Genomic DNA, 10,853 nt, shown 5'->3' on the forward strand with positions numbered 1-10,853 from the left:
CTGCACATTTTGCCAGCAGGCCAGCAGTCGCGTGTAGAACCTTTTTTGTGAAAATAAAAATTGAAGAATATCACCCTGTGGACCTTTTACATGTTCCAGATGACGTACCTTTATTCCGCGTGGCTACTGATGGTCCGTTTTGTCATACAAGGTAGACGGTAGCAAAATGGTCTACTCACCTATCAGCAATGCAAAAAAAAAAAAAAAAAAAAAGAATTAACATGTACGCGTCCTCCAAAATTTGTTCTTACGAATATGTGGTCAACATTAACGGCAGCTAGTTGCATATGTTTACATAAACGCTGCAGATGTTAAATAAACCGTTGCGCCATTTTCCTCCTGTTAAAGGGGCATAACAAAGGTGTGTCCCTTTCCCGTGTAAAATAATACAAAGGAGGGGGACAAATAAACCAACGGAGAGGAGGCAACGAGAAGGAGGAAAATGTGAAAAAAAAAAAAATAAAAAAAAATAACAATTTGGCCAATGAGAATCATCCCATATGCATATTAAATGCACGATTTTTTCACAACATGGTTTTAAAAGAAAAAAGGAACACCTACATATAACCTCTAAAAAAATACACGGCATTGTAAATTACCCCCCTTCTTTTGGGCCTCACAATAGTAATATACGCAAAAAAGTGGTACAGTACATGAACAAATTTATGTATACCTTAAATAGGCGCGTAAAAATATGCGCGGGGGCAGCGGCAGGGAGAGAGGGCGTATTTATTTTTTCACGTGCGATTGAAAGCACGCGCAAGTGGCAGATGGGCGTGGGCAGATGAGCAGTGGCTCATGAGAACGCACAAATGGTTACTCCGCGTAGGTACGTGTATGGCTGTACGTGGCAATCCACTAGGCGTGGACTTGTAAGTGCAAGGGCTACATATATATATACATACATATATACATACATATATACATACATATATACATACATATATACATATTTATATACGCAAAATATATGCGTATAACCACACGCGTGAGTTACGCCTTGAAAGCCTTGCGGCAAGCATTGCTAATTTTCTTCGCCTTATAAGCGGCATATTCGCAAAGTTACAATTTTTTTTATTTCGCTTCATCCCACGTAGCTTTTCATTGCCTTTTTCTCAAAACATTTTTGTCATTTTTTTTTTTTCATTTTTCCACCTTGCATGAGAATTAAACCAGCGTTTCGTGCTGCACTGAACAAAACGCGTTTGTAAATTTTACGTTTGTACAAGGCTCCTTTCTGTTGCGTTTGTAATTTGCGTATATAACTTTCGTGATAGCTTTCGTGACAATTTTCGGATATCCTCCGTGAAACTCTCGTGATACCTTTCGTGCATACCCTTCGTACGTACCTTTCGTTCACAATTTTCTTATATACCTTTTGCGCGGGTACCCCTGGCGTGATCCTTTCGCGTAAAGTTACGTTTCATTTTACCATATCATTCACGCTTTCTTAGCCGCGCTTGCGCCAGCCATCGAACGAAATTGCCAAACGTGTGCTGTATGCATGACGGACTTATGAAAAAAAAAAGATAACCATACGGGGGTACATACGTACGTGTACATGTACATATATATATATATATGTATACGTTAAGTGTACGCGTCGCTTGCCACATTTGCCTGTGCGACTCCCCCCCAACCACATATATAAGTAGCAACCTTTTTCCCTTTACGCGTGGACCAAAAGAATGATTTAATTTATGTATACGTGAATGACGTATAAAACACTTTGTCATGTTACCGCATCCCCTGTATACAACCTGTTCTTATATAGCGGCTTCCATACTTTCAACTGTAATAAATTGCATCCACCTGCGCCCTGTGGTGAATATGAAAAGGCACGCTTGAGGAAGAAACGAACTCGTGTGAACATGCTTGTGCAGGCGAAGAGGCTGTATTCATACCAGTTTTAGCATCCCCGAGGAGTGCACATGTGTATGTATTTGCACATATGAACAAACGCCGATTTTCTTGTTCCCCCTTTTTTTTTGCCCCTATAAATACGAAATAAATCTCGCCAATTGAGCAATTATCGGCCATTTTACCCCGCGGCCAGTGCACATTCACTGAGCACAAACGTAAGTATGTTCAAGTCCACTTTTATGGGGGCACAGAACGGGTGGCGACGCAGAGCGCACACGGGTTCTGTTCTGTCCGGGGGATATCCCTCTCCCGTTGCCCATTTGCCCATTTGCTTGTATGATTATCCCCACCCGTGACACATACAGATACGCACACGCCTGCCAAATTATGTGACGCTCCCCTTTAGGCACCCCGCATCCTTCTGAATGAAGCATCGCGAAAATTGTGCAAAACAGCCAAGACAGAGCACAGCTACGTTAACAAACTTGCCTCCATAAAGAGTGAACCAACCCTAACCCATTTTTTAAGAAAACCAGTTAATGACAAAATGAATATATTCAGACTGATAGGAGACATCTTACACCTCGTGAGTATGTATATACTCATTATGAAATTGAAGAAGTCCAAAAATTGTATTGGGATATCATGCCGCATGCAGGAGTTGTATTTGATAGTTTTCTTGTGCAGGTGAGGGGGGAGGAGCGCTCGGAGCGGTTGCCCCTGCTGTGTGCATTTGTAGAAGCGATATGGAGCCCCTGCACCTAAGTGGCATCACCCATGTGACACCACCCATGTGACACCACCCATGTGACACCACCCATGTGACACCACCCATGTGACACCACCCATGTGACACCACCCATGTGGCATCACCCATGTGACACCACCCATGTGACACCACCCATGTGACACCACCCATGTGACACCACCCATGTGACACCACCCATGTGACACCACCCATGTGGCATCACCCATGTGACACCACCCATGTGATACCACCTATGTGATACCACCCATGTGATACCACCCATGTGACATATCACCCGTGCCCCCTTTCCCCCCTACAGATACATCGACCTCTTCTTCGTGTTCGTCAGCTTCTACAACACTGTGATGAAAATAACCTTCATACTGACCATAGCGTACACGATATATCTAATCAGATTCAAGCTGCCCATCTCGCAAACGTACAACAGGAAAGTGGACAATTTTAAGAGCGAGAAGTATTTGATCCCCCCCTGTTTAGGTATGGAGGGCGCGTTGTCCTACTGGAGGCAAAGCAGATGCGCCATAATTGTGGAATCACTCAGCGTTATTGCAATTTGCGGTTATGTCTCGCAAACGTTCCTGCTTTGCTATCCCCCCACGTGTGATTCTTCATTTTCCCCCCCCCCCCCCCCACCCGTGCAGTGCTAAGTCTCCTAACGTGCAAGACGTACAACCTGTACAACATCCTGTGGTCCTTTTCCATATGGCTTGAAAGTGTGGCAATTCTCCCCCAACTAGTGCTGCTAGAGAAGCAGAGAGAAGTGGAAAACATCACCTCCCATTATGTTATCACCATGGGGATGTACAGAGCCTTTTACATACTCAATTGGATCTATAGATATTTCTTTGATGAGAAACCATACGTTAACGTCGTTGGCTGGTTAGGGGGGCTTATCCAGACTCTTCTATACATTGACTTTTTCTACTACTTTGCGATGGCCAAATGGTATGGGAAGAAGCTGGTGCTGCCCTTCAATGGGGAAGTTTAACTTGGACGTGCGATCGGAACATTGGGGAGGACTGCCTTTTTGGCGGACCCTCATATTGGGGCCCGCTGCATGAGTCCCGTAGAGCAGTAGAACGGATAAGTGAATCAACTGGGCGGTTTAACAGTTTGGGTTTATAGCCCATGGGGTGTATTATGGCCCACGGTGCAGGGTGGATGAATCTGGGGGAGGACCGCTTTTCCCACCGCGTGTAAACATTTTCAATGAATTCAAATTTAAGTCTGCCCAGAGAGGGAGCACACCTTCAGCGTGTACCTTCATGCACAGCTAGCAGGGCCAGTAGCGCGCGTATATATAGTACTTTTGGTGATTATGCCCATTTCGCTCATTCTTTGCAGCCGGAGGGTTTTCTCCCCACACGCTCATACCGAAGAAATATAGCGAAGTGAGAGCCATATATGTATGCCCCCTCTCCACCTATTACCTTGTGCGTGTAAAAAATTCATATAAAAAATTTGACACATATGAAGTGAAGGAAAAAAAAAAAAAAAAAAGAAATTAATTTGTCTCGCTCTTTTTCGTGTATATGGAAGAGCTCTGCGCGGGGCGGGCGTATTCGCATGTGTCGGCATATACATCTGTACATATGCACAAATGTGTAGCTGCATATATTCGCGCAGATTTGCCCGCATTCGCCAGCCATTGCAACTTGGCCCATTCGCACCAGCGTACATGCGTTGTTATATATATTTATGGAGGTACGCCCGCACCCCTCTCCCACGTGCATGTCCCCCTCCCCCCCCTTTTTTTTTTTTTTAATGATTTTACGCACCCACGTTTTCTCTCATACCTTAATCATTTCTCATTTTTATGCCAACTCTCTCTCCTCTTGTGATAGCTTTTTTTAGTTTAATGTATACGTCCATGTCTACAAGCAGGCAAAACATGTGTTGTTCATACGTGTTCCTCTGTTACGCATCCTTAGCTCCCCTTCCCTTTGCCTTCTAATTTAAATTCATGCCTGTATATGTCTATGTGTATATATGCCCTTTTGTAAACGTGCATACGTATACGTGTGCGTATACAGCGAATTTTTTTTTTTTTTTTTTCCTCCCCTTTTTACAACTTAACTTAATAATATATTTATTTCATTTTTTTTTTTTACTCCTTTTTTTTAAGATAATTAGAAAAATAGCTATTATGTGTTACACGAAGGTGCGCACTGCACGGGTGTGGAAGTTTTTTTTTGCGAAAGTTGTCGGCGGTGCTGCGGGGGCAGTGGTACAAAAAAGGAGGCAAAAAAAAGTGGAAGGGAAGCGATCGATCAATTGAGCAATCGAGCAACCCAAATGGGGGCACGCAGGGGGGTAAAGACGTACACTCACCACAGCGTAGACATGTTACGACCACTGCGCACCTCAAATGGAGGAGAAGTCCAAGTCGGAGACCACTTTGTTGCGCAGGAGCGCCTTCGTAAAGCGCGTCTTGCAAACGAAGCAAGAAGTTCTTTCCTTATTCGTTTTCTCATCCTTCTCAGAACAGTAAATGGCCAAACAGCAGGAGCAGATGTAGGCAATGTCCACCTGCTTGTTATGGCAAGAGCAGACAGCAATGTTGGTATCATCATTTAGATACGTATTGGAAAAATATTTCCTAGTATTGTTAGAAGGAAGGAACCAAAAAATCATCGTCTGCGTGAGCACATCCTCAATATTATCTGTACAATTTACATTAAAAAAAATGCTGCTATCAATGTAGAGGCCATTCGTAATGTTGCAAATTTGTTCCAACAGCTGTATTTTACAGTTAAGCGAAAAAACATCAATTATGATGTTATTCCTTTTGGCATTATATGCTATGTTCATTAATTGTGTATACTGATTGGTGTATACATAGGTCTCATTTGAAATGTCCAGCAAGAAGATCCTGCCTTTCATATTCTCATACATATTAACAATTCTGTGATTGTAGCATAGGGCCACTGCCAGTGCTGATGATAGGCTACTCTCCATCATTTTTTCTGTTTTATTTTCACTTAAAAATTCGATTAGCTTGTTGTATGCCTCCTCACAGTAGTCCCTTTCGGTCAAATTGTTCTTTGCATACGACACGTAGTTTTCATACAGAATTTTACAGCTCCGTAACGATGTTGCTATGATGCATATTCTCTCTGCGTTGCTCATTAGGCAGTAGAAACGTACGAAATGAAATGTAGACTTTAGGAACTCCGGCAGCCTCAACGTTTTTACGTTGTTCTTGTCGAATTTAATTTTCAGTCCTTCGCACCAGATCATGAAGTTTACGTCCACCACCAGGATCAGGTGGTTCCTCGCCAGACGCTCCTCGCTCGCCGGGGGGCCCTTCCCCCCGATGTCTTCATGCTTGTGCATGCTCGCGGGGCAGCTGCGATGTGCGGAGGTGGGAACGTGAGAAGGTGTGAAGATGCGAAGGTGCGAAGCTGTGAAGATGCGAAGGTGAGAAGATGCGAAGCTGTTTCTCTGTGAAGCTGCTCATCTGCGAAACCGCTGAGGTGTGCGTTTCTTCGCAGGCCACACAACTGGACTCACCAATTGAGGGCATCCCCCGTCCGGGTGATACCAAACGGGGGCCTTGCAACTGAGCAGCCTTTCCGAGCGAGCCAACAAATTGGGCATCAAAATGGCACGCCCTGCGCAAAACGGGAAAATCGGCGAAGAGAAAAGCTTTCCCACAAAATTTCCATGCCGTTTAAAATGCCTCAAAATGAGTCACGCAGCCGCGCATGCATACCGGAACCCACATTGGAGAGGAATGAAACTTACGTATCACCATTCGGCGTGTACCGATGTACTCACAGTGGAACAACGCGGAGAGATGGAGTGGCCCTCTTTCGCTAGCCAACGAGGGGGGCGAATTTCTCATCACCGCCTGTGAGCGCAATGGAAAAAAAAAAAAAAAAAAATACAGAAATGTTACCTGACAGTGTCATTCACTGAATCGCCACTGCATTTCTAAAGGTCAACGCACGCAGGTGCAAATTTGAAGCCCCGAAAAAGGGGGGAGCAGTATCCATTCACAAACGTTCGGTAAACACCATCATCCCTGTGAAAGTTTTACTCTCGATGTTGATTTGTTGGAAGTGGGGAAGCAGTCCCATATTGGCTACTTCTCCTTTTATTTAATATGCCCTCCTCTTTTGCCCCCTTTTTGTGAGGCACCAAAATAGGTACGCCCAAACGGACCCAACAGCATAATAAAAAAAAAATATAAAACGGACGGGTGAACAAAAGTTGGTGAGCCACATGGTACATGTGAACATGCTGCATGCGCTTGTCGTGATGGGGGAAATGTTGAAAATGCCCTTCGTTGAGAAGGACCTTTGCTGCGAATCCCCTTTGCTGGGAATACCCTTCGCTGGGAATGCCCTTTTGCGAGTGCAGAGGTGGGGCAAAAAAAAAATGACGCTGTAGTGGGGAGAAGAAACTACCCACTTGCGTATACACGTACACACGTGCTCTGCAAAACGTGAAATTTTCCGTTTTTTTAAAAAAAATCACTTCAAAGGGGTAACAAATTAAGCAACCAATTTGCACACAAATGCGGACGTGAGCATGAGGGGACTTCCAAAAAAGGGGCCACTTTCCCCGCTGTACACCGCTCGACATGTCCTCCACGCTCCCCCTATTAAACATCTCCACCCATCGGTCGGACTAACCAGCACTCACAACGTCCATCGCCAGCTGGAAGTTCCTCTTATGCAGGGAGGACATATCGACATGCTTCTGCAAAAGATGTGCATTTGCAAACTTCCGCAGGCAAATAAAACAGATGTTCAAATCGTTGCCACTGTTGGAGGAGTGCTCGTTTGTCCCTTCTCCTTTGACTGCCTCCAAATTGGGTACTCTATTGGGTTCACTCAAACTGCTCGCATTGTTATTGTGCTCCTTCGTGGCGCCAGCCCACTGCCCCCTATTCTGTACTTTGGCGAGGCTCTCAATTAGGGAGTTCTTCGTCTTGTATGAACCTTTATGGTAACTACCGCTTCCTTCCATCGCTGTGCTGGTGATTCTACTGGGCCCCTTATTCAGTTGGCTACCCTTGCTATACGCATTGCTGCTGTGGTGTCCTTTTTTTTGCAACTCTTCCTTGTCCGAAAGGTCGTCGTTATCCTCATCAGCCGAGTCGGTAGCGAAATGCTTCTTAATTATTTCTTTGCTTTTTTTTTCTACATTGGTTGAGCTCGCTTCGTTCATGTTCATTTGCTCGATGTTCTTTTTGGAGGCCAGGGCTATCATCTTGGCTCTTTCCACTAGGCTGGATATTTTGTCTAGGGCTGTATTTTTGGGGGTCTCTTCATTAGGGGGCAAATTTGGATCGGCCACCTTCCCCCCACCGCTGGGGTAAGCGGTGGTGGTGGGGTTTGCAGTGCCCATGGGTTCGTTACCACCGCGATTGTCGGCCGCGCTATTAGGCACGCCACTACCCATCCTACTTGCCAAGCCGCCTGCCCCAGCGGTGGGATCATTCTCCTGCGCGGTCAGCTCGCCGCTATCCACTGCCTGGAGGGGATGTCCCCTGGGAGTGTCCTCCTTGCTTCCCTCCCGATGCTGCTCCTCCTGGTCTGAAGTGCCCAACGTGGCGGATGTGTTGATCCCCAGTGCCTTCTCATCACCCGCGCCCTGGTCGGCGCCTACCTGCTGCTCATTCCCCATGTACATCCTCACGAGGCACTTAATTTTGTCATTCCAAATGTAGTACCCCTTAGAAAGGGACATATAAAAATTCGTATTATTGTCAAAATAAATCTGAAAAACCGGGTGGTAATAATAATGGGTGTTGTAATCAAAAAAAAATTCACTCAGTGCGGGTTTCTCCTTCTTAAGTATAATCACTTGGGAAGACCAAAGGAGGAAGAACGTGTAGTTCTTTATGCTCATCATATTTACTACGGTCTCCATGTAGCTAACGAAGAAGTTAAAATGAGGAATATAATTTTTCATAAGCACAGTTGCAGCTGATTTATTTATATTCAGTTTTGCCAAGTTGATGGAATGGAAAAAATATTCCTTTCCCTTTTCGTACACATAATCTAATTTGAAAAAATCATTTTTATAATTGATGTAGAAATTTCCTTCCAACTCGCTCATCATTTGCTCTGCGTAACTGGGCATCTCAAATTCCACGAAGCAGAAGCCCTTCCTTTTATTTGAGCTCCTTACATCATTAAACAGGTAGAGATAATTCACGTGTCTATTTTCGAACACTTCGTTTAGGAACTTTAAAAGGTCTTTGTTTGGGATGCTCCCATCTATATCTTTCAGTATCAGCATGTTGGTTTTTTCGACATCCTCTAGGATTTCCTTGATGGACGTTTCGAAATTGTCCGTCGCGTTTTCTTCCCCTCGCAGCAGGGGTGGCACGTTCACCGGGTACGCTCCCCCGACGGCGGTTGCAGAGGTAGCGGCGGTTGCTGCCAATCCTGCCACTGCTGCCCCCCCTGCGACTGCCGCTACCGCTGCAACTGCGGGGTTGACTTCCTGCTGACTCAGGTCGGCCTCCGAATTCGGCAAGCCGTTCGCCCCAAGGAAGGCGCTGCTGCCGGGGAGGACAAACGCCGCTTGCTCCACGTTGGGCATGCCGCTAAATACACCCTTCGCCCCGTAGAGTCCCCCCTCCTGGGGAGCAACAGCAACAGCAGCGGTGCCCATCACGGCGCCATTCTTCATAAACACGTTAGGAGGAATCTTCGTCTCGCTCTCCACCATTTTCGCATCGCTACTTTTCGTTTCTTTGCAAAAAAAACAAGCAGTTCTACGAGAGAAGTTGAGAAAGTTACAATAGGAGCAGTACCAATCATAGAATTTCTTTTGCGCCTGTTTATCTTCCACAATTTTATTCACTTTTTTCTTCAGCTTGAATAGGGGAAATATATACGAGGTGTTCTTACCCATTTCGATACAGCACTTATTCTTCTCATATAAGGAAAACAACTTTGCGGATGCCTCATTGGATGGGAACTCAACGATGCAGCATCGGTCGTCGTTAATCTGATTATTCATTTGTGTGTTTAATATGCTCAACTGGATATTATTAAAATAGGAATTATTTTTTATAAATTCGAGACCCTCCCTTACGAACAGTTCATCCTTCACAGAAAAGAAAGACAGCCTATTTATATATATGTTGACTGGTAGAGAGAATGCATTACTGATGGCTGTGTTCCTCATCATTTCATCAATTTCTTCTTCTGTTATGTTTTCTCCCAATTTGTAAATAAAAATAAATCTGGACAATTCTATGTTGCTCTTCATTTCCAGCACATCATTTACGTTGTTTATTTTTCTCGTTGTGAATCCCTCACGGGTGTATCCACTGTGTGTGTGACTTCCATAGGGGTACCCCCCGCGGGAGTAACTCCCCCTTGTGAACTCCCCTTGCTCATCTGAGTTTTCCCCCACTTTGTATTTCTTCTGGCCGTACGGACAGTATTTATCGTTCCCGTCATCCGACCCGGACGCATACTCACTCTGGCTATCCTCCACGCTGCTGTTATTGTACGACCCCCTCCTTTCGCTCTCCCTGTATCTGGAAAATGACTTGTGCTCGTTTCTCCGGTGGCCATCTCGGTAGCTATCCCTGTAGCTGTCTCTGTGGTCATCTCTGTGGTCATCTCGGTAGCCATCTCGGTAGCCATCTCGGTAGCTATCTCTGTAGCCACCTCTGTACCCCTCTTTACCGTAACCGTGATGGCTAGCCCAGCCCTTCCTGTTTTCCCTCTCCCCGTCATCCGCTCCCCCCGCAGCTCTGTTACTGCCGTACTTCTCATAATGCTCCGAGTCGCCTCTCCCCCCATATCCCCTTTCTGGGCTCACTCGGCCGTTCCTCCTCTCTTCGTACTTCCTCTTCCCCCTCTTGGGGTCGTACTCCTGCCGGTCTTCATCGTATTTGTCGTACGGTCGATCCGTTCTGTCCCCCCTATCGCCATGCCTCGACTCGTGCCTCTCACCGTAGCCCCTCTCCCTATACCTGCCGTCGTACTCCCTTGCGGCGAAATTATCCTGGTGGGCATTTCTGCTCCTGTCGTGATACTCCCACGCTTCGTCCCTTTCCTTGTCGTGCCCATCCCATCCGCTGCTTCCACCTCCACCTCCTCGGGTGTAAAACTTCCCTTTGGCCTTCTCGCCCCCGTGGTAGTATTCATCCGCATGGTCCTCTCGGTAGGTTCTATTCTTCGACGCCATTTTTTCTCTGCGGGGATATTCGGTGGAGGGGTTCACCCCGCACGGTTTATTCTCC

General features: G+C 45.8%; 3 protein-coding genes across 3 annotated transcripts; 1 reads left to right on the plus strand and 2 right to left on the minus strand.

The window, feature by feature from the left end:
• Positions 1-2,410: 2,410 nt before the first annotated feature.
• On the plus strand, positions 2,411-4,108 carry PVX_114670 (ER lumen protein retaining receptor, putative; the record flags this gene model as incomplete). Its single annotated transcript, XM_001616272.1, has 3 exons — positions 2,411-2,550; positions 2,931-3,109; positions 3,274-4,108. 3 exons carry the CDS (start codon positions 2,411-2,413, stop codon positions 3,618-3,620), a joined length of 666 nt encoding a protein of 221 aa, XP_001616322.1. The 3' UTR covers positions 3,621-4,108.
• A 303-nt stretch (positions 4,109-4,411) lies between these two features.
• On the minus strand, positions 4,412-5,968 carry PVX_114665 (hypothetical protein, conserved; the record flags this gene model as incomplete). Its single annotated transcript, XM_001616271.1, has 2 exons — positions 4,412-4,845; positions 4,964-5,968. One exon carries the CDS (start codon positions 5,966-5,968, stop codon positions 4,997-4,999), a length of 972 nt encoding a protein of 323 aa, XP_001616321.1. The 3' UTR covers positions 4,412-4,845; positions 4,964-4,996.
• A 1,299-nt stretch (positions 5,969-7,267) lies between these two features.
• PVX_114660 (hypothetical protein, conserved) lies at positions 7,268-10,798 on the minus strand (the record flags this gene model as incomplete). Its single annotated transcript, XM_001616270.1, has 1 exon — positions 7,268-10,798. One exon carries the CDS (start codon positions 10,796-10,798, stop codon positions 7,268-7,270), a length of 3,531 nt encoding a protein of 1,176 aa, XP_001616320.1.
• Positions 10,799-10,853: the final 55 nt, after the last annotated feature.

Source organism: Plasmodium vivax, chromosome 11, assembly GCF_000002415.2.
Source record: "Plasmodium vivax chromosome 11, whole genome shotgun sequence".
Taxonomy (NCBI): Eukaryota; Apicomplexa; class Aconoidasida; order Haemosporida; family Plasmodiidae; genus Plasmodium; species Plasmodium vivax.